Here is a 20,561-nt window from a genome sequence, read left to right on the forward strand (position 1 = left end):
AACACACAGACCCGACTCGTGCGCTATTTGGCCATGGTCATGAGCTCGAGCTCGGCAGGGTCTGTGATATGCCTCAGACACTTCTTCTTGGCCTTCTGGGAGCGCCAATGCGCGGTCAGACCGTCCTTACGCTTGAAGTTCTTACCACAGCCCCATTCCTCGCCGTTTTTCAAAACACCTCCGCAAACAAAACCTCCGTCGTGCTTGTGCTGGTTGGTCTCGTGCCGTCTACGGTCGCTGTGACGGGCAAAGAACTGCTTGCACTTGTCGCACTGGAACGGTTTGCGGTGCTCGTGCGTGGACTGGATGTGGGAGTTGAGGTTCATCTTTCTGGAGAAGGTCTTTCCACAGCCCGAAAACGGACAGGCAAAGATCCTAGGCTGTTTTTTCGAGCCCAGAGACTCGAACTTGGACGGCGGCGAGGGAAGTCCGCCGTTCGTGGCGTCGTCCAGCGCCTGCTTACCGCCGTCGATCCGCAGCGCAATGTTGGCCGCCTTGCGCGACCAGTCGATCGAGTTCTCGTCCTCCTTCAATGGCTTGCCCCCAGGAATCGCCTGGTACGGCACAGAGTTCGCCAGCGTGAACAACGGGTTGTCCTGGCGCACCTGCCCGCCGTTCCCGGCCGGATCGGCCCCGCCAGACTGCGAAGGCGAATGCTGAGCAAATGGAAACATTGTGTTGACAATGTATTTTTGGTCCGACGACGCCATATCAAGCGGCGGCAATTTCTTCTGGTCCTGTCGCAGATGCGACGTGGACGACGGATAGTACACCGGCTGGTTCGCCGGCTGGGTGTCTGTGAGCAGAGTCCCCGGGTTTTTCGATAATTTGGGTAATTGAGGCTGTGTTGGGTGTCCAGCTTGCGAGTCGTGCGGATATTGCAATAAATCCGGCTGCCCTTCCGACTTGAGGGCAGGATCAGTGGTCAGATTCTGGTCGTCGTTCATCCCCCGGCCTGGTGTTTCGATATCTAAGGCGGTGTTGCTGTTCAAAACAAGACTGGAAAAAACAAGGCTCAACACATTTTCCCAAACAGGAGGCCGCTGACGTAAGCAAAATAAGCGGCGGCGATCGAAACCACCGAGACTGCACCGACATAAACAACAACGGGCCACAGGTCGCGGGGCACGGGCGTTTGCTGTCCAATGTGCACGTCCAGCGGCACGTTGGTCAGGTGCCGTTTCGCGCCCGCCGTGTTGGTGCTGTAGTAGTCTGGGTCGATGGTTAGGAGCACGTGGCCGTCTTCGGAGCGCAGTGCAACGTTGACCGGCGCGGTTGCTGGCCAGCAGACGCGTGCAAAGTGCTGGACAGGAGCCAATTGGGACGTGTCGAGCCAGATTTCTGTGTGTTGGGTGTTTTCTCCGGGAGCCAGATGTGTGATTGGGTCGAACGAGACGGACAGTCTGTTTTTGCCCGTGTGGACCACGCGACGAGGCGTAAGCGCCAGATCGGGCGCCAATTCAGACAACGACGCATAAAACGACACCGTTTCTGTGTTTGCTGCTGCGAGTTGCCATAGTAAACTGGCCAAAATCCACAAGGTGTAATTCATCCGCAAGATAGAAAAATGTACACCTTGCACCGTTGTTTTTATTTATGAAAAGAGTTTGGGTCTCCTACGTAGACGTTATGACATTGGGAGTTTCACAGACCGCAGAGGCCAAGGACGAGCAGACTTTGAAGAAATCGCCGTCGATCACCAACATTTCGAAGTTCACGCAGCCAAAACCTCTCCCGATCAGCTTCAATATGAAGATCAGCGAGGAGCTGGCGGAGATCAAGACGGCACTGGGAGATCTCAAGTTCCGGTCCAAGAACAACAACCAGAGTCTGGTGAAGTTGAACGAGAACTTGGCCAGGTTTAACGAGACCACCGGCGGCGAGGAAAGAGAAGAGCTGAAAAGCATGGTGGAGGACCTGAAGCAGACGATCCAGGGGTTGGCATTGGAGAGTAAACAGAAGGAGCCGGAGCAACAAATAGAGAAACAGAGAGACGCTCCAGATACGCAGGCGTTGCAATTAGAGGTGGAAGCTTTGCGGACTGAAAAGACAGACCTACTAGTGCAAAACAGAGCAGCAGCCGAAAAGCTGCTCCAAACCGAAAAGGAAACCCAACAGTTGCAAACCAAATGCTCAGTTTACGCCACACATCTGAAAACCCTGGAGTCGCAGCTGGGCCAGCTCGAATTGCGCAAACAGCACCTGATCAGCAGTCTGGAGCAGAATAGAAATAGCAAGCGTGCTCCAAGCGGGACAAAATTACTGGAGTTACTAACCGCGTCATCCGACGAGGGCGATCTGACCTCTCGAAGCGGGACAGCAGCAGGGGTCCGCAGCGACAACAAGGAGAATCAGCGCACTTTTAGTGCATACTACTAGTCTGTTTGCTTAGCTAAGCAGACAGGCCTCTGAAAAAGTGGTTCACGTTTTTTTTAGCTTAGTGAGGCATGTTTCAACACCACTCAGCTGAGGGGTCCAGCAAACGTTTCGGAAAACGGGTGAAACTCCACAAGATTCCCCTTTTGACTCAAGTCACTGCGAGCAACTGTTGGAAACCCCGACATTTTCCCCTCCTGTCAAAATTTCTGCCGCCTCGCTTCGCGCGCCCCAGTCCCCCGCACACCACGCGCACATTATAAGCTTATCTTTCTAAATAAAAATTTGCCCTCCTTCTCTTTAGCAATCAGCACAAGCACAGCTAACAAGAGTTGATAGGCATGTCTAGAGTGACAAATCCAGATAATTTCATAGACCCCGAATCCACCAGATCGTCTTTATCCATCGACTCCAACGGCTCTAACGGCTCAAATATTTTCTCTAATCAAGGAGAGTATGATCTCTCAGTCAACAACTTGAATCGTGTTCTTTCGTATCTCAGCGACATGGATAATCACACACTAAGCGATAAGGACACTATAGCCACCACTTCGACGGCCACGGGCGCCCCAAACAACAACAGCAACACTGCATCTTCTAGAACGGGCTTTGTTAATCCGTTTGAGATTAACTCCTCGTTATGGAGTGCGGCGCCTCAACAGCAGCAGCAGCAGCCACAAGGACCACAGGACTTGCTTTCGCCTTCTTCACAAGCACCAGATTTCCCGAGGGATCAGCTTCTTTCGCCGCTCTCGCCATACGCAAACCTGTTTAACCCCTCTTCCGGAACATCGCTAACGGGTCCTCCTCCGCCAGCTGCTTCGGACTTTGGCTCGCGCAGAGCGTCGTACGTGGGCGAGTTCACAACACATAGCAGACCTTCGACAGGAAGCATTTGGAACACAAGAGACGATAACAGAAGCTCGCTTGGATCGGCCGGGAGCCCCCTTCTTAATAACCCGAGCCTAAACTCTCCTCCGCAATTACCATCGGTTTGGCAGTCTCCCCCACCGTCGGAGTTTGCCGCGTTACGAAGATACTCTTACGATACAGCTCTGGGAGCAGCACACAATGGTCTTTCTGGTGGCTCGCAGCCGTTACTGCCAGGCTTTCAACAGCACAAACGGTTCCCATCGTCCTCGTTTGCTACCACAACAAACATGGACTTTGGTAAGTCGTTTGAACAAAACACAACAGCACAGACACAGCCACAGCAGCCACAGGTTTCACAGGGTCCACAAGTATCGAATGCTCTCAACTTCCAGGACCAGTACTCACAGGCATATAAGGAGGCAGACTTGTACTTCACGTCACCGTCTGCGGAGTCTCTCAATCTGTCCAAAGTTTTAGAAAGTCTTAATACGCAGCAGTTGCCAAAGTTCCCTGGAGGAGGATTACCTGGAGTGAAGTTGATTCTTGTTTGTTTCAAGAACGGGAGACTGGACGTGTTCTACCTGCCACCGGAAAACCAGAGACTGACGCAGACCATGAAGATTGGCGAGCTGGTGATTGTGGAGGCGGACAGAGGACGGGATCTGGGTAAGGTTGTGAAACTGGATGTGTCTATTGACGAGGCACGTTTGCTGAAACTGAAGCAATTTCAAGAACAACAAGCAGCATTGAACCAGGAGGTTCATGAAAAGCATCCTGTGTTGCATTTTCCGAAGCCGGTTGTACGGTTTGCGTACCCGAACGAGGTTGCGCAGCTTTTACTGAAGAAGAGCGACGAGGAGAAGTCGCGCAACGTTTGTCAGCTCAAGGTGAAGTCGCACGGGCTGGTGATGCAGATCACTGACTCGGAGTACCAATGGGACCGGCGCAAGCTGACGTTCTACTACAACTCGAATGCGCGGATCGATTTCCGCGATTTGGTGAAGGAGCTCTTCAGAATATACAAGACACGGATATGGATGTGCAAGCAGCAGAAAAGAGAAGTTTGAATTAGAAAATAGACTAGAGAAAAAGGTTGGTTTAATGGGTTTTGTCATAAACGGGATACAATGGATGTCAATTTTAGGATATGGATAGCAATGAACAAGAATGTATGAATTATTGGGTTACACAGTTGGTTTTCTATAGTGGTTCACAAAGTCTTCGTCGGTGACCACCATTTCTTTCCAAGTTTTAGCAACATAAGCGTCGAGGTCCTTAAGTTTTTCAAAAGCAGCGTCTTTATCAAAAGGCTTATTTTCGTCTCTGGCCTTGATGAATTGTTTTTGGATGGCTTTTGCTCTGTCGCTAATCACGTCCATTCTATATGAGACCCATTCTGGGTAGAACTCGTCGTAGATGGATCCGAAGCTGCGTTCTGGCTTGACCGTGTTGAGGACGCTTGTTTCTGGCTTGGTGGAGTCTTTTGCTCTGTACGAGGTGACTGCGGTGATTCTTTCGGTGTATCCGACCGGAACAGAAGCCAGATGCAGCAATTTTCTGCCCTGTAGCACGGTGGCCTTTCCCTTTGCTGGGCCGGCGGCAGGAACAACCTCACCTGTTCCTGTTTGGATCAGAGTTTCTCCGCCAATCATCTCAGACGTGTCGGACAACATGAGAACACACACAAACGGATAGGAGTCGTTGTGCCAGCCAACAACGGCAGGAACCTCTTTGTCGAACTTGTCGGCCAGAGACGACCGTCTTCTGGCAGAAATCCGCTGGTTCTGTGCCTCGTCCTCGGACCGCATGGCGATATTAACGTGGGCGATCTCGTAGTCCATGATCACCTCGAGCTCGACGCCCGCCATGGCAGAAACCGCCGCAACGGTGGCCGGATGGGTCCACGCAGCGCGCGTGAACGGACAGGTTGTTCTCACGTGACCGCGGATCACGCAGTCCAGGCCCGACGTGGAGCTCTGCGAAATGCGGGCCCATTTGGTGAACACCTCCTCTCTGAGGATCTCTGCGCGCATGATTTCCACCGCCTCTTCGGTGAACAGCGGGAAAGGAGCGCTTGCGCCAACGTCCGAGATCTGGTCCTCCGCAACACAGCCAAACTCCTCCATCGTGGTGCGCTTGATGGTGTTGAGACACTCTGGGTCGAAAGCAAGGTGTTTTTTAGGGTCAAACTCGACGTTGATGTCGACCTTCTTGAGAGTCTCGTGGATCGGCTTGATCTGCGTCAAATACGTCTCAAACGGAACTTTCTTGTGGATGTTGCCAGCCTTGATGTGTTGTAGTAGTTCGGGAGTAGCCATGATGGATTGCTCTGTCTCAAGAGCAGATTGAACGTATTTATAGAGCAATGGAACAGGCTTGAATTGGTTACCGAAACAGGAAATAGTGTGTCTAGATAACACAAATCCCAGGGATGGTTGCACTAATTTGGGAGCAGTTCGGATTTGCTCGCTCTAGCAAACAATAGTGCATACAATAGGGCCCTATTGAAGCGGAAATCGTTGATAAGAAAAACTGGACTGTTGCCCCAAGACGGGGAACCGTTGACAACGCGAGAGTTTCCGAGCGTGCGAAATTCGCGCAGGCCGCATCGTCTCGAACAGGATCGGCAGTAGCGGGGCAGGTAGCGACACTAAATCGCCGATACACTTTTAGCTCTTGTCGGCAATTCCGAGATAACGGAATATTGCCTGCCATGAAAGTACACATCCGTGCACCACACCGACAAAAAATAATAACATTGCTTATCTAATCTCTTATCTCAGCACAACATTCGCCATGTTGTGCCAGTACAAGTTCACATAAGCGAGAACATTTAAACGAGCAGCGAACGTCAGCGCCCGTTCGCGAAACAGGGTTCCGAGTCTCATCCCCTGCTGCCCTCCCCAAAATACGCCAGTTCACCCTCCCCCACTACGACTCGTCACATATTTACGTAGACCAGGTTCCCTCCTGCCGCATCGGTTGTGTGTACATTCCCCCACGCACGGTAGGCTCTGCTGCTCATTTTCCAGATCGGTATAATTGTATGAAAAAATTGCCAATTAATGCCTGTTTTACTACGCGTACACTGGTGCCTGCTAATTAAACCCCTTCGAACGCGTTCCTTTAAACTGCACTCGGTATTTAATACACGCTTCGAGATCAGAAGTATTCCGAAAAAGGAAATAGCTTTGGGTAATATAATAAAACTGCTGCATAAAACGCGCCGCAACTTCCGGATCCAGTAACTATTCATTGAAAAGCTATTCATACTTTGTGTACACTTTTCAGAGTATATGACAGGAGGCCCGGATCGTATATAAACAACAGGAAATTTCAACTGCGCTTAACGAAACTATGTCTGTTAACGTGTCAAGACCAACAAGATCCAATTCTGATCCTTCGCCGGCCCGCCAAACAAGGTTGCCCCCTCTCAGCTCGATCCTCAACAATTCGCCCAGCGAGCCGGGTTTTCCTCCGGGCACCACGCCCCAGCGCAAGGTGACGTTGCCGTCGATCGAGCACATCACGTCGAGTCCGAACTACAAGCGGTCCAACTCGTTCCCGTTGTACGCCTCGCCCGTGACTCCGGTGGGGAACCGTGTGCTACCACCCCCACCAATGTTTTCGCAAACACCAACAACATCCACAATAAACCCCCACCAACCTCCACAACAGCAACAAAACCACAAGTTTGCCGTCACCCCACACAAGTCGGGCAAGGCCATGTTCACCTCGCCGCCAAGCGAGGGCAAGTCGTTTGCATTCATCTCGCACTCGGTGTCCACGTTCCTGTCCTCGGAGCCAGACATTGACAACGCCCGGCTGGCCAGACGCAAGAGAAGAAGAACCTCGCCCGCAGAACTCGCAATTCTGCAGTCCGAGTTCGAAAAGGGCAACACCCCTAATAAGATGAGACGGCTCGAAATAGCAGCCAAGGTGGACATGACCGAGAAGGCGGTGCAGATCTGGTTCCAAAACAAAAGACAGTCGTTGCGCAAGAACAACCAGAACATCAAGGAGGTGGTGCTGGACATCCCAAAGCGGCACGACCTGGACCAGCAGCTACTTTCTGCTGCAAATACAAGCGTCGAGGACGACTCGGCCACGTCCGTGGAGTCGTCGCCTGCTATTTCGCCAAAGGAGGAAGATCTGCCTCCAAAGGGCGTGTTTATGACGCCAATGAAGACGCCCGTGCGGAAGACTGCGCCAATGTCGGTGACTCCAAACTCGTCCACAATGACGTTCAAGTTCAAAGCCAGCGAGCTGGGGCTACCAACTCCCATGACACAGGCTGTGCAAAAACGCCAAAAGCCGGTGATGCGGTTGAGCATGAACAAGAAACTGGGCAACGTGCTGAAGGATACCACGAACGTGCACAACAAGCAAAACAGGCCCCCATCGCAAGGAACGGGCAAGACGGACATCGAATGTGTGGAGAACCTGCTGAGTTTAAGAGACCAAACTCGGGTGTAAAACGAGCTAACGATAACGAACTTAATAATATATCCTGTCATAACCACCAATAGTTATCCACTAGTCATAACTACAATCGTACTAAATGGTAATAGTTATCCACTATATTATCTTATACCTATGCTAGCTGCACTCGCGTTCGCTCGCGTCGCCCGCTTATGGTCCAACCTTACCCCTTCTACCAGTAGTCTTAGTGTGCTGGCCTCTCACTCTCAATCTCCAAGAGTGTCTCAAACCACGGTGGGCTCTCATTCTCTTGAGTCTCTCCAAGTCATCTCTCAACTTGCTCTCCATGTTGTTAGCAAGAACATGGTAGTCCTTTCCGTCAACAACATCGGCCTGTCTGTTCAAAAACCAAGCTGGGATCTTGTACTGGGTTGGGTTTTGCATGATGGTGACGATTCTCTCCAACTCTTCTTGGGTCAACTCACCAGCTCTCTTGGCAAGGTCAACGTCCGCCTTCTTGCACACCAAGTTGGCGTATCTTCTACCAACACCTCTAATGGTGGTGAGCGCATACATGATCTTGATTCTTCCGTCAACGTTGGTGTTGAGGAGACGCAAAATGTGCTGGAACGAGCCAGATTCTTGAACAACAAGTCCCATGGTGATGTATTAAAGTTTTAATTTTTCAAGAGTTGGAAAATTTTACTACTAATTATTTTCCCGCCAGCCCTCAATGGAAGTCACGTGATACAAAAGATATTTGTCCGGACTATTTACAGTATGTGCTTGGTGTACTTGCTGGCAAAGTAAACGAGCGTCTCTTTCGACACCACCAGACGGTCCGCCTTCAACAGGTCTCTGACCTCGACGTCCTCCTTCCGTAGAATCCGCGCCCTGTTGCCGTACTGCTTCACAGCCTTGACCAGGTTCGACTCCGGGTCGTACTCCTCAGGAATGAACAGCAGGTTGAGTTTCTCGAGCCCGTGTTTCTTCACGAACATGGCAACCGCGTGCGGGTGGCTATGTGTGGTCTCCAAGTCGAACGAGTCGCCCGGCAGCAGCTTGGACTCGCTATTTTCCAGATTGCCAATCACAAACAGCTTTCCGGCCTGGTACGCGCTGCTGAGCGCCGTGCGGTACGCAGCGTGGTACACCTTCTCGGGCAGCTCCGACGAGAAGTCGTTGGGGGCCGTGCGAGCCAGTGCGTACGCTCCACGGTATCTGATTGGCGAGTTGGCGTCTCCAACTCTGGCCATTCCGCTTCCCTTTTGCGGTCTAAGTTTGTGTCTGGAGAACTTGTGCTGACTTCTGTCGGGCGGGTTGGACGCTCCGACACGGATGTTATCGAGCTCCATGACAACGGCAAGCCACAGGATGTCTCTTCTGATCGGGGTGTTGAGGAATGCATTATGGACGGGGAACATGGCGTGGGGTTCAAGCGACGGGAACGATCGCAGCGTGGCCAGCGTGTATGCCGGTGGGATAGCCCTGTTGGGGAACAAGGGCTCGGCCGCAGTGGCCAAACGACGGGTTATAACTCCAAATTTGGACACAAGGGACATCAACAAGGAGTTTGATTTTTTTCAATTTTTTTGGGTGCGTGGGATAACTCTTAATTGTTGGTGTAGAGGTTGTTATTTAATTTGTATTTTTAAACCTTAAAAACCAAACTTGATGACTTCGCATACCGACAAACCCAAGCGGGCGGCCATTGTGATCCCCCCGCCGCCCACCACCACGTCGGTACAACATTCGCCTGCCTTGCCTCCTCGCCGAACGCTCCCGCTCCGCTTCATCGATTGTCCCAAAGATGACCTGATTGTCATAATTTCCCGCATGCTCTCCTCGCTAATTTCCATCAACGACAAACAGATCTCTCCTGATATCAACCACCAGTCACTGACACGATTTCACTCGCGGTCGCCGCCGCAGATCTCGCTGTACTCGTATCTCTCGAGACTGTCGCATTATTCCTCTTTGGAGAATTCTGTGTTAATAACCAGCATTTATTACATCGATCTGTTGAGCATGTGTTATCCCACGTTTGCCGTGAGCTCTCTGACGGTGCATAGGTTTTTGCTGACGGCCACAACGGTGGCGTCCAAAGCGCTGTGCGACAGTTTCTGCTCAAATAGCCACTATGCCAAGGTTGGAGGAGTTAACCTGATGGAGCTGAACGTGCTGGAAACAGAGTTCCTGAACAAGGTGGGGTACCGCGTGGTGCCCCGGGATTTCAACCACGACAAGCTGCGCGAGCGGAAAAGCAGCACAGGAACGCTCGACACTGACTATTTCAAGAAAATCAAGCTGGGCATCGAAAATGCAGCAGAGGTGCTGGATTTATATTATAAACGCATGGTGATGCTCGTGGGCGGACCGGAAGCCGAGGACGTGGGGTGTCACGACGGCGTGGAGTACACGTTGGCAGGAGAAAACGGGAAGGAGGACCAGGAGCAGAAGCTCGCAGGCTCGCAGCTACAGGCAGAGCAGGACGACGTGAGCAGACGCAAACTACGCAAGCTGAACAAAAACGACCTGGAGTCGGAGAATGATGGACTGCGGTCGCCGAAAAGTCACTGATATATATTTCGCCGTGGGGTTGAGTTTGTTTGCTATAACTATAACTAGATTACGTTACTGGGAAATTATTTCTGGGGAATAACTAATATTTTTACAAACCAGGGAAAATAAATTTGTCAAGATCAAATGTTTGTCTTGCGGGTCTCTGGCCGGCTTGGATTGCGGTCTGTTGGTCTGCCACGGCCACCACCACGAGTGTCGATAACTTTACAATGTGCATTGCGCCCACGGACGATAACTCGACCCGGGCCGGTGGGATATCGGTTTTACTCGCAAAACAGAGGGTCTCGAATCTTTGAGTACATTTACGCCCAATACCGCCAAATCCGGTGGGCGCTAGTCAAGAGCAAGCGGCCGTTCAACACGGACGATTTTTCCGCCATGTTTTCGTGGGTCATGGCCGGCAACCTGGCGTTTCTTTTGATAGGAACAACCACGTTCTTTTCATTGCTTCTCTACACCATGAACACCGTTTTGGCACAGGAAATGGTGGCCGAATGGGTCGGCAACACCATCACCAAGAATTCGGCGCTCAGTGTCACTTTTGAGAACGCCATTGTGCCCAACTGGAAAGACGGCAAGATCCAATTCAACCATTGTATAGTGAGTCGCAGACCACGGAAAAAACAGATGTTTCGCAAAAAGGACAAAGAACAGATCGCCGTGCCTGAGGAGGACTACGACGACGGTAACTACACGCAGTTTGACCTGACAATCGACCAGATCGACGTCTCGCTCAGCTTCACGAAGTGGTTCTCAGGGCGCGGGATCATCGATACGTGCGCTTTAAGAGGAGTGCGAGGAGTGGTGGACAGAACACACGTTTACTGGAAACCAGGCGACTCTGCATTGAACTACAAAAACATCCACCGGTATGGAGACTGGGAGATCTCGAATTTCCGGATCCAGGACCTGCTGGTGACGATGCATAACCCGAACAAGTTCCGCAGCTTTGAGATCTCTGTGTATAACTGCGAGATGCCGCTGTTCCGCAAGAACTGGCTGTTTTTCGACATGCTAAACGGGAAACACATCAACGGGTGCTACGACGGGGCACTTTTCACGATCGACAGGGTGCTCCACACGGACGATTACCGCGAGGAGCGAGAAATGGGGGGCCAGGTTGAAAAATACCGGCACAGCATGCACGGCCCGTCGCAGGGCGAGCTGGACCTCACAAACAAGAACGTGACCCGGCTACGGATCGACAACCTGCCGTTGGAACACCTGAACGGCGGGATGAAAGGCCCGTTTGGCTGGATCAACAAGGGCACCGTGGACATGATTGGCGACGTTATAGTCCCGGCCGACGCGTCGACAGAACATGTGTCGTTGCGGAGTGTTATTGAATATTACACAAAGAAATCCAACACGAACGAGACCGACGACGCACCGTTCATAATGGATTTCTACCTGCGGCTCAAAAACCCCAAGGCTAGCGTGCCGCTATTTGCGAACGAGCTATCTTATGTGAATAGCGCATTGATCCGGCCGATTGTCGGATACATAAATTCGCGAAAAACTTTTATCCCGATCTATTGTCGGGTTTTTAAAGATCTGAAAGATTTTGACGGGTCTTGGACGGTTTATGACAGCATGTTGATGGACGATTTGAGTGTGGGCGTGTACAACAGTCTTGAAGAGTACTTAGGCGACGAGCAGTTCCAGCGGGAAAAATTACGCAAAGTTGGGTTCTGGTCGCTGCAGTTCGTCATCCAACTGGTGCTCTGGAGCTTGAGTGGGATGTAAGCTGCGGTATCTGTCGGCATGGTCAACAATAATACAGCAACATGGACATGGTAAGATGTGTGCAGCGGGAGGCAGACTTTTCTGCATTCCTGGCCAGCTTCCCAACGCCTTTTGCCGGTAAGCCTCATCATCAAGCAGGGAAGCTTCCAACATATGCAAAGTGTGAACATCGAAAAAAATTACGCCCCAAATTTATGCATGCTGTCCCCGAATGCGTTAGATAGACAATAGGTTGGTATTTATGCGGTTCGTGTGATTTTCTTGAAATCCCATCCATCAAATTTGCGAGATACGTCTCCCACCGCTTTACACGCTTTCGACTCTTTAGCATCTCTGTATATAAGGGCTCTGAGGACCCCGTAATGCTAGATCTGTCGCTAAAAATGGAGTATGGACCGAAAAACTAAAGAATCTCCCGGAAAAGAGTACACACGACAGTACGAGTCGTCTCATCTGCCGTCGTACTCGTACACTCAAGGCCAATATATGTCCCCTCAACCTGGCTCTTCCCAGCATCAACAGTACGCCTACCCTTACGGTGCGTATCCCTACCAACCTACCGCTACTCCGTTCTACCCTGCGCAACAACCTGTGATGGTGAATACACAAACTCCGCAGGCTCCTCCTCCCAAACAAATCATGGTCCAGCATCGAAACGTTTCGCCACTGGCGTACAAGCTATCGCAGCAGCTGCCCACGCCGCCGTTTTCCCGGCTGGAGCCGTCCGAGGAGTCGTTGCGCCAGCAGCCCACGAAACGCATGAAACGCAAGTCCAAGTTCACCAAGGAGCAAGACGACCTGATCATCGAGCTGAAAAAGGCCGGCAAATCGTGGGTGGAGATTGCCGAGCAGGCGAACACCGGCACTTATCTTGCAGCGCGCAACAGATACCAGGTGCTGATTGGGCAGCAGGGAGGCGGAAGCAGCGACTGCGGGCCCGAGGACGTGATGGAACTACGCCACGTCGCAGACCAAGGCGAGATGGAAAAAATCCGATATCTTGTGCGAGAGTTTGAGAAAAATACCGGCAAGGCTGTTGACCAGAAACAGATCCGGGAGTTTTTACGGTACTTGTTCTGGAAAGATCCGACGTTTTTTGATGTTGACGAGACTTATCTGGCCGAGCTTCTTCAAATACAGGCCAGCCGATAACAAATCAGGTCCTAAAACCTAGACTCGTTTATTCACCGGTCTCGCTTCTGCATGTGTTCTATTTTACCATATTGCGATTCAAAATTCTGCATGTATGGTGCCAAGCGTGGACTTTATTCCAAATCAAGAAACTATTTTATGTGCGGACATTTAAAAAAATGTGATGGCAATTCCAAGGTCGGTCGTCCCCAAAAGTCTTGCGCCGATCGGCCGCCTAATTTATTTTAGGCTGCCACACACACTTTAACTTCCCCTTTTGTTTTAATAATCTATCATTTACTCTCAACAAAGATCACTCCTCCGCCCATCATGTCTGCGTATGCGCTTCTCCTATTGGAGGATTCCTACTTGCCGGGCATTCTGGCCGTGTCGTCAGCGTTAACCGCCACTTCCACCAAATTCCCCCTCGTTTTACTCTATTCGGACAAAAACATTGACCAAAACATTGTCAAGTTGCTCATTGCCTCCGGCCTATTTGCCCAGCTCATCAACATTGACAACGGCCTTTTACCTTCTAACTCCCCGCACACCTTGGATAACGTCCTCAAGAGACCAGAGTTGTCCTTGACAATCTCAAAGATAAACCTCTGGAAGCTGACACAGTTTTCCAAACTAGTTTATCTAGACGCCGATACTCTCCCGCTGCAAAACCTGGACCATCTTTTCGACTTGGAGTTCAGTTCTAACCAAATTGTGGCCGCCTCAGACATCGGCTGGCCGGACCTTTTCAACACGGGTGTTTTCGTTCTACAACCAAACCTCGCTGTTTACAAGGACTTATTGCAATTATACGAGTCCACAGAATCCTTTGATGGAGCAGACCAAGGACTGCTTAACGAACATTTCAACCCAGACCTATACCATGGAGGAGTTTCCAATTGGATAAGGCTACCATTCATCTACAACTGTACTCTTAACTCTCATTACGAATACTTCCCTGCCTTGCAAAGATACTCGCACGACGTCAAGTTGTTTCATTTCATCGGTAGCAAGAAACCGTGGCACCCGCATGCCAAGGGTCTAAAAGACGACCCCACTTTGTTCAAAGTCTCGGGAAATCAGAACGTTTACCAGCTGTGGTCCCAGGCCTACGAAAAAGTGACCATTGACGGCAAATCTCACATTGACATTCTCCGGCTCAGTAGAAATCTCCAGCCAGAGCCAAATTGGGAGTCTGTGGCCGCGGTGCAGACTCCTGTTCACCCTCAGTTTTACTACAAGAAACCAGAATCTGTGCCCGACTCGTACTCCCCTTCGCACGGAGAGGCCTGGAAGCTCAAGGACTCCAAGATATCCAACAAATGGGACAAGACTGGTGGATCAGACGATGATCTTGATGCTGAGAAGCTTGTGAAATCGCTGTCGCAGCTGGACGTGGCCAGTCCCGAAGACACTTACGCAACCTCGCATCCGGTTTTCCCATGGGAGAAGTCCAGCCACAAGGTACAGACCACACGTTCGTTCCAACCGCAGTCTTTTTTCCCGAAACCATCCAATCCGTTCACGGCCTCGTTCGACAACGGCTCTGATCTCGAGAGCTACATAGCCAAGGAGGAACAGTCAAGCAGACCAGAAACGCTGGAGGAGATCAAACAAGACGAGAAGCTGGACGCGCTGGAATCGGAACAGCTGGACGCGCTGGAATAGTGTTTTACTACGACGAATTGAGATAATATCATTTATTGACTGGCTAGAAAAAAACTGTTGTCGTCTCGCTCAAGAAGCTTGCGGCACTCCGCCGACCACGGAAGGACCCTGTTGGACAGGAACAGGCACCGGGCCAGGGCCAGAAACAGGACCTGTTGACTGGTGCTGGGCGTTTCTGGCTCCAACGTTCTCTCTGAGAGCAGTGAGCTGCTTGGATCTGAAACCTTCGTAGTGGACCAGCGAGGTGCTCTCAATCAGGTCGTGGAGATGTGTTCTGGTGAGGAAGTCTCTGAGATAGACGAACTCGCACTGGGTCACGTCCTCGACGTTGATGAGTCCCCACTTGGTTCTTCTACCACGAACAACCTCACCGGCAGGGGTGGTGATGATGTCCTCGGAGCCAATGACAGCGAACGGAAGCAAAGATCTGATGTCGCTGTTGAGTTGGATTTCGTCGGCGGTAAGTCCATCCTCACCCAAAGAGTACTCGTACGGGTACATTCTGAAGTTGTAATGCTTGAACTGTTCTTGCAAGATGGACTTGAGGTTGGCTCTCTCTTCCAAAGTCAAGGTGTCTGCCTTTGCGATCAGAGGAACCACGTTGGCGACCTCGGTCAATTTCTTGAGGGCGATGATGTCCAGGTTCTTGAGTCCGTAGTTAGTTGGCTCGATAAAGTAGAGAATGCAATGGACTCTTGTGTCTTTAATGTACGACTCTCTAGTGGCGTTCAGTTCTTTTCTAAGGTACTGGTTTTGCTGGTCCTTGACGTACTTGAGAATAGGTTCCCAGCACTTCTCGTTGTTGACCTGGTCGCCAAATCCTGGGGTGTCGATCACGTTCAACGTGAGCTTGACGTTGTTTTCCACCAAGGTCCGGCTGGACACTTTCACTTCGCTTGTTTTATCAACAGGCTCATAGATCGACTTTCTACCGGTCGAATCAACAACATGGTGTGCAAACAACGTGTTCACCAAGGTGCTCTTTCCCAGCCCTGAATGGCCAACAACCATCACATTCAGCGTGAAGCCTCTCTTGAGCAATCTGTTCTCGATCTGTGTGGTGATGGTGTCGAATCCGACATAAGACTTTGGCTGGAGCAAGGAGCTGGCGTCTGGCGTGTTCTGGTACTCAGTCATATTTGGTTAGAAGGAATTTTAAACCGTACGTTGTCAAGATGAATCTTTATTTACACGCTCACTAGACGCGAAAAGCCAGCGGCGCACAAGAGACATGCACATGTGCACGGGCACGGGTTTTCTTAAAAAAGTTGGTCTGTAAGCAAAAAAAAAAAAGACTCGATAGTGTTTTGTTCATGTCGGTCGTTAATTACCACCCACTGGCCAATCTGGCGGCTAACTTATCCGCCAGATTGCTCAAATCTGCCGCTCTGGCTCAACCAGAGTCCCTGTGGGACCGCATACGCAGTCAGATCCCGGCCCGACTGTTGCCTGAGTTCAACGACAACGGACTCGTTCTTGCCGCCCCAAAGAAGAAGACATCCCACATGAAACGCCGTTTGCGTCTGTACACCCCAGGAAGCAAGCAGATCAAACCCAACAACAACCTCAACCGGTGTCCGTCGTGCGGAAACTACAAGAGATCGCATTTTCTTTGCATGTCGTGCTTTTTCGAAATCAAGCAGCTCTGGAGCGAGCAGACCGAGAAACCGCCAGTTTACAAGGAAGAATTCGCCAACCCAGCCGATGAGCGTGTTCTATACCCAAAGACCTACGAGAGAATCACCGATAAGAGGCTCCGGTTGAAGGATTATGTCGAGAAACGGCCAAAGACCTTGCCTGTTGAAAAATAAGTCTGTACATAGATCGACGCGTCGAAAATGAAAATTGATAAAAAAATATGTTAAAAAATTTATAGATCATGCCAGAACTGGTTCAGCAGTCCAGGAAGCGGCAGAGGTCCGTCAAACCGGGATCTGTTCATCCGTACGCGATTCCACCGTCGCTATCTCTTCAGATGGTGAGCCACCCTTTGGGGGTGCGACCTGCAGGCAACCTTTTTCTGGCCGGAGATAAAGCTGCAGAACAGTTGCACCGGTCCATGGGCGACTTTGCGGCGTTTCCCGAGGAACTGATCATGCAGATAGTTGAGGAACTGGACTCTGTGCGCGATTTGATCAGTTTGATGAAATCATCGCGCTTTTTCTACGCATTTACCAGCTTCGACGAGCTTTGGAAGCAGATGTACTTAAAGGGCCAGACATTTGACCGTTGGCGCGGCAGCTGGAAGACCAGCATTCTGCGCACGTCACAGACGTTAGTCGACTGCAGCATTGTGCACTCAGACTTGTTATTTGTGCCGTACCAGAACTCGCACGTTGATTATCACAAATTATTCGAGCCAATAATAGCAGACGAGACCAGGCGCCAGTCGGAGGTTCTCGACGCCGCAAACGATATCCCATACACTGGGTCGATTCCGCGTGTTTCAGAGTCATCGCTCACGCCTGAAAGGTTTGCCTCGTCGTTCCATGATCGGCCGTTTATTCTCAAGTCGAAAAACCCAGCCCGTTGGCCCAACTGGACGCTAGACACCCTGAGCCAGCGGTTTCAGGACGTTTCTTTCCGCCAAGAGTGTGTAGACTGGCCATTACGGCTATACACAGAGTACTGTGCCAACAATCTGGACGAGTCGCCGCTTTATCTGTTTGATTGCAACTCGGAAGCCATGCAGCAGCTGAAAAACGAGTTTGCCAGACCTGCCGTGTTTTCCGACGACATGTTTGACGTATTCACACGCCACGGTCTCTCGTGCCGCCCGGACCACACGTGGCTGATCATGGGCCCGCACCGGTCGGGCTCCACGTTCCACAAGGACCCTAACAACACGTCTGCGTGGAACACCGTGCTGGACGGGTCCAAGCTGTGGATCATGCTGCCGCCGCACGTGACGCCGCCCGGGGTGCACACGAACGAGGACGAGAGCGAGGTGACGTCGCCGCTGGGACTGGCCGAGTGGGTGTTGTCTGGGTTCTTCAACGATACACTCAAAATTGCGCGCGAAGAGCCCCGCTGCACCATAGGGATCACGTTCCCTGGCGAGTGTATACACGTCCCTGCCGGATGGTGGCACATGGTGATCAACCTGGAGGACTCTGTGGCCTTGACTGCGAACTTTGTGCCCGAGTGCAAGCTCGAGGAGGTGGCCCGGTTCTTCAGAGACAAGCCTGACCAGATCTCCGGCTTCCATGCGGCCACGGTGCTGGAATTTGTGCGCAAGTGCGTTGATGCTGGCGAGATGGATACAGAGATCTTGCGGCAGGTCGGCGAGGTCGATTCGAACGAGGACGTGGGCGAGTCTGGCGTCGAGCTACCAATCTACGACATTTTTCACCGTCTGCTACAACTCAACGGCAGAGAGCTCAAACAGCCTAAAAACGCATGGAAAACCCTCACGCAGCAAGCGACCGGGTTCAAGTTTGCCATGGACTTCGAATAGAACGTGAAACGTCGTTAATCTATACATGGTCTATGAATTCTTGTTAAGTAATGCACTAACATTTTCGTACACTCCAAGGAAGATTGCGCCGCCTGCGCTGATCCACATGGTGCGGGGCCCGATTCCGCGCATAAACGCAGAATACCCCTCGTTCTGTGCGATCGACTTGGCCAGACTCCAGACCCCGACCTTGCCCTCGCTCAGCATGAGTCTTGTTTTCAGCAAGTCCAAGGGAGTGGTAGCTGCCGCAGCCACACCACCAGCCACAGACCCGCAGACAGCTCCTTTTGCCGGGGACAGAACGGTGTCCTGACTCCACAGAGATTTCAGGTACTCGTACAAGGGGAACTGGATGATGGTGAACGGGATCTCGCGCATGATCGTGGTGCTCCACCCTCTGTACAAACCGCGCAGAACACCTTCCCCGGATTTGTTTCCGAGGATGTGGCGCAGTGCCTGTGCAGAGGTGTTGAATTTCAACGACTGAGTTCTCTGTTTGATCACCTCTGCAGGGACTCTGACCAAGCAGGCGGCGATTTCGCCGCAGGAGGCACTAATCATGTGGCACACGGCAGCCGGCGTGTTTGTGGAGAGCAACTGGCGTTTAAGGGTATCGTAGGTGACGAAAAATAGCGCTGCAGACGGAGCAGAAGCCACAACAGCAGAAGCTAGTCCCCGATAAAGGCCCCGAAACCCCCCGTTGTGCAGAAATCCGCCATGGGCCTGGAGACGGGTCTTGATGGTGTCAATTGGAAAGAACGCGAGGTCGGTGGCTGTTCCCGCAGCCCCGCCACTAACGAGAGATATGGTGAACTCGTTCATTAACTCACGTCGGCTTTTTTTTTTCACTCGGTGATTTTTTTGATAGACGTACGTCGGAAAGGCAAAAAAAATAATCTTGAATTTTATTTGTAATCCGTTATCATGTTCAAGTTAAGAGTTGGCGTTAGTGCAAGACGTTTTTCCGTTTCGGCGCTACGCTCCACTTCTTCCAGCGGAGTGCAACAGGCAATGCCTCTTTCCGCGGCACAGCCTCCGCAGGGCTCGCCGGTTTCGTTGAAGACGGCAACAAGAGACCCCTCATTGTACGGATCAAAACCGATCTATTTGGACATGCAGGCCACCACGCCAACAGACCCTCGTGTCTTGGACAAGATGCTTGAGTTTTACACGGGCTTGTATGGTAACCCCCACTCATCCACCCATGCTTATGGATGGGAAACCGATGCTGAGGTGGAGAAGGCCAGACAGCATGTTGCTGCCGTGATCGGGGCCGACCCTAAGGAGATCATTTTCACGTCCGGTGCCACTGAGTGTAACAACATGGCTCTGAAAGGTGTTGCTCGGTTCTACGGAAAGACCAAAAAACATATCATCACCACTCAGACAGAACACAAGTGTGTTTTGGACTCGTGCAGACATTTGCAAGATGAAGGGTTCGAGGTGACGTATTTGCCGGTTAACACAGACGGACTGATTGATTTGGAGCTGCTGGAGAAAAGCATCAGAAAAGATACCTGTCTTGTTTCTGTTATGGCCGTGAACAACGAGATCGGTGTGATACAGCCATTGGAGGAGATTGGCCGTATTTGTCGGTCCAAGAAGGTGTTTTTCCACACCGATGGAGCTCAGGCTTACGGGAAGATCCCAATCGACGTCAACAAATGCAACATTGACTTGATGTCGATTTCGTCGCACAAGATCTACGGTCCTATGGGTGTTGGAGCCACGTTTGTGCGTAGACGGCCGAGAGTCCGGTTGGACCCTATCATCAACGGAGGAGGCCAGGAGCGTGGTCTGAGATCCGGAACACTTGCTCCCCCTCTTGTTTGCGGATTCGGAGAGGCTGCCAGACTGATGGTGCAGGAGTATGAGTCGGACAAGCAGCACATCACTGCTTTGAGTAACAAGCTGATGGACTCGTTGCTTTCTATGGAACACACACAACTGAACGGATCCAAGGAGCACAGATACCCTGGCTGTGTGAACGTTTCGTTTGCGTACATCGAGGGTGAGTCACTTTTGATGGCTTTGAAAGATATCGCCCTGTCTTCGGGATCTGCATGCACGTCTGCGTCGCTGGAGCCATCGTATGTGCTGCATGCTCTGGGAGCAGATGATGCTCTTGCACACTCTTCGATCAGATTCGGTGTTGGAAGATTCACCACCCAAGCAGAGATCGACTATGTTGTGCAAGCCCTGACAGAGAGAGTCAAGTTCCTACGGGAGTTGAGTCCACTATGGGAGATGGTTAATGAGGGAATTGATTTGGACTCGATCGAATGGGCAGGACATTGAGTTTATT

The 20,561-nt window shown here is 51.4% G+C and overlaps 20 protein-coding genes across 20 annotated transcripts; 11 read left to right on the forward strand and 9 right to left on the reverse strand.

The window, feature by feature from the left end:
• Window positions 1–23: 23 nt before the first annotated feature.
• OGAPHI_002954 (uncharacterized protein) lies at window positions 24–947 on the reverse strand (the record flags this gene model as incomplete). Its single annotated transcript, XM_046203880.1, has 1 exon — window positions 24–947. The coding sequence occupies one exon, from the start codon at window positions 945–947 to the stop codon at window positions 24–26; it is 924 nt and encodes a 307-aa protein (XP_046062117.1).
• Window positions 948–1,015: 68 nt separating this feature from the next.
• Window positions 1,016–1,552, reverse strand: OGAPHI_002955 (uncharacterized protein; the record flags this gene model as incomplete). Its single annotated transcript, XM_046203881.1, has 1 exon — window positions 1,016–1,552. One exon carries the CDS (start codon window positions 1,550–1,552, stop codon window positions 1,016–1,018), a length of 537 nt encoding a protein of 178 aa, XP_046062118.1.
• Window positions 1,553–1,616: 64 nt separating this feature from the next.
• Window positions 1,617–1,907, reverse strand: OGAPHI_002956 (uncharacterized protein; the record flags this gene model as incomplete). The annotated part of the gene is made up of 1 exon (XM_046203882.1): window positions 1,617–1,907. One exon carries the CDS (start codon window positions 1,905–1,907, stop codon window positions 1,617–1,619), a length of 291 nt encoding a protein of 96 aa, XP_046062119.1.
• On the forward strand, window positions 1,630–2,379 carry OGAPHI_002957 (uncharacterized protein; the record flags this gene model as incomplete). Its single annotated transcript, XM_046203883.1, has 1 exon — window positions 1,630–2,379. One exon carries the CDS (start codon window positions 1,630–1,632, stop codon window positions 2,377–2,379), a length of 750 nt encoding a protein of 249 aa, XP_046062120.1.
• A 338-nt stretch (window positions 2,380–2,717) lies between these two features.
• On the forward strand, window positions 2,718–4,316 carry OGAPHI_002958 (uncharacterized protein; the record flags this gene model as incomplete). The annotated part of the gene is made up of 1 exon (XM_046203885.1): window positions 2,718–4,316. One exon carries the CDS (start codon window positions 2,718–2,720, stop codon window positions 4,314–4,316), a length of 1,599 nt encoding a protein of 532 aa, XP_046062121.1.
• Window positions 4,317–4,433: 117 nt separating this feature from the next.
• OGAPHI_002959 (uncharacterized protein) lies at window positions 4,434–5,567 on the reverse strand (the record flags this gene model as incomplete). Its single annotated transcript, XM_046203886.1, has 1 exon — window positions 4,434–5,567. One exon carries the CDS (start codon window positions 5,565–5,567, stop codon window positions 4,434–4,436), a length of 1,134 nt encoding a protein of 377 aa, XP_046062122.1.
• A 1,039-nt stretch (window positions 5,568–6,606) lies between these two features.
• OGAPHI_002960 (uncharacterized protein) lies at window positions 6,607–9,248 on the forward strand (the record flags this gene model as incomplete). Its single annotated transcript, XM_046203887.1, has 3 exons — window positions 6,607–7,721; window positions 7,821–8,337; window positions 8,874–9,248. 3 exons carry the CDS (start codon window positions 6,607–6,609, stop codon window positions 9,246–9,248), a joined length of 2,007 nt encoding a protein of 668 aa, XP_046062123.1.
• OGAPHI_002961 (uncharacterized protein) lies at window positions 6,792–7,535 on the reverse strand (the record flags this gene model as incomplete). Its single annotated transcript, XM_046203888.1, has 1 exon — window positions 6,792–7,535. One exon carries the CDS (start codon window positions 7,533–7,535, stop codon window positions 6,792–6,794), a length of 744 nt encoding a protein of 247 aa, XP_046062124.1.
• OGAPHI_002962 (uncharacterized protein) lies at window positions 7,882–8,331 on the reverse strand (the record flags this gene model as incomplete). Its single annotated transcript, XM_046203889.1, has 1 exon — window positions 7,882–8,331. One exon carries the CDS (start codon window positions 8,329–8,331, stop codon window positions 7,882–7,884), a length of 450 nt encoding a protein of 149 aa, XP_046062125.1.
• OGAPHI_002963 (uncharacterized protein) lies at window positions 8,445–9,233 on the reverse strand (the record flags this gene model as incomplete). The annotated part of the gene is made up of 1 exon (XM_046203890.1): window positions 8,445–9,233. The coding sequence occupies one exon, from the start codon at window positions 9,231–9,233 to the stop codon at window positions 8,445–8,447; it is 789 nt and encodes a 262-aa protein (XP_046062126.1).
• Window positions 9,249–9,345: 97 nt separating the features above from the next.
• On the forward strand, window positions 9,346–10,251 carry OGAPHI_002964 (uncharacterized protein; the record flags this gene model as incomplete). Its single annotated transcript, XM_046203891.1, has 1 exon — window positions 9,346–10,251. One exon carries the CDS (start codon window positions 9,346–9,348, stop codon window positions 10,249–10,251), a length of 906 nt encoding a protein of 301 aa, XP_046062127.1.
• Window positions 10,252–10,632: 381 nt separating this feature from the next.
• Window positions 10,633–12,000, forward strand: OGAPHI_002965 (uncharacterized protein; the record flags this gene model as incomplete). The annotated part of the gene is made up of 1 exon (XM_046203892.1): window positions 10,633–12,000. One exon carries the CDS (start codon window positions 10,633–10,635, stop codon window positions 11,998–12,000), a length of 1,368 nt encoding a protein of 455 aa, XP_046062128.1.
• A 486-nt stretch (window positions 12,001–12,486) lies between these two features.
• Window positions 12,487–13,152, forward strand: OGAPHI_002966 (uncharacterized protein; the record flags this gene model as incomplete). Its single annotated transcript, XM_046203893.1, has 1 exon — window positions 12,487–13,152. One exon carries the CDS (start codon window positions 12,487–12,489, stop codon window positions 13,150–13,152), a length of 666 nt encoding a protein of 221 aa, XP_046062129.1.
• A 309-nt stretch (window positions 13,153–13,461) lies between these two features.
• OGAPHI_002967 (uncharacterized protein) lies at window positions 13,462–14,799 on the forward strand (the record flags this gene model as incomplete). Its single annotated transcript, XM_046203894.1, has 1 exon — window positions 13,462–14,799. The coding sequence occupies one exon, from the start codon at window positions 13,462–13,464 to the stop codon at window positions 14,797–14,799; it is 1,338 nt and encodes a 445-aa protein (XP_046062130.1).
• A 69-nt stretch (window positions 14,800–14,868) lies between these two features.
• Window positions 14,869–15,936, reverse strand: OGAPHI_002968 (uncharacterized protein; the record flags this gene model as incomplete). The annotated part of the gene is made up of 1 exon (XM_046203896.1): window positions 14,869–15,936. One exon carries the CDS (start codon window positions 15,934–15,936, stop codon window positions 14,869–14,871), a length of 1,068 nt encoding a protein of 355 aa, XP_046062131.1.
• Window positions 15,067–15,795, forward strand: OGAPHI_002969 (uncharacterized protein; the record flags this gene model as incomplete). The annotated part of the gene is made up of 1 exon (XM_046203897.1): window positions 15,067–15,795. One exon carries the CDS (start codon window positions 15,067–15,069, stop codon window positions 15,793–15,795), a length of 729 nt encoding a protein of 242 aa, XP_046062132.1.
• A 176-nt stretch (window positions 15,937–16,112) lies between the features above and the next one.
• OGAPHI_002970 (uncharacterized protein) lies at window positions 16,113–16,610 on the forward strand (the record flags this gene model as incomplete). The annotated part of the gene is made up of 1 exon (XM_046203898.1): window positions 16,113–16,610. The coding sequence occupies one exon, from the start codon at window positions 16,113–16,115 to the stop codon at window positions 16,608–16,610; it is 498 nt and encodes a 165-aa protein (XP_046062133.1).
• Window positions 16,611–16,678: 68 nt separating this feature from the next.
• On the forward strand, window positions 16,679–18,256 carry OGAPHI_002971 (uncharacterized protein; the record flags this gene model as incomplete). The annotated part of the gene is made up of 1 exon (XM_046203899.1): window positions 16,679–18,256. One exon carries the CDS (start codon window positions 16,679–16,681, stop codon window positions 18,254–18,256), a length of 1,578 nt encoding a protein of 525 aa, XP_046062134.1.
• OGAPHI_002972 (uncharacterized protein) lies at window positions 17,458–19,078 on the reverse strand (the record flags this gene model as incomplete). Its single annotated transcript, XM_046203900.1, has 2 exons — window positions 17,458–18,127; window positions 18,402–19,078. 2 exons carry the CDS (start codon window positions 19,076–19,078, stop codon window positions 17,458–17,460), a joined length of 1,347 nt encoding a protein of 448 aa, XP_046062135.1.
• Window positions 19,079–19,180: 102 nt separating this feature from the next.
• On the forward strand, window positions 19,181–20,554 carry OGAPHI_002973 (uncharacterized protein; the record flags this gene model as incomplete). Its single annotated transcript, XM_046203901.1, has 1 exon — window positions 19,181–20,554. The coding sequence occupies one exon, from the start codon at window positions 19,181–19,183 to the stop codon at window positions 20,552–20,554; it is 1,374 nt and encodes a 457-aa protein (XP_046062136.1).
• Between the last annotated feature and the right edge of the window lie 7 nt (window positions 20,555–20,561).

Source organism: Ogataea philodendri (assembly GCF_020536065.1).
Source record: "Ogataea philodendri strain CBS6075 chromosome Unknown scaffold7, whole genome shotgun sequence".
Classification (NCBI taxonomy): domain Eukaryota; kingdom Fungi; phylum Ascomycota; class Pichiomycetes; order Pichiales; family Pichiaceae; genus Ogataea; species Ogataea philodendri.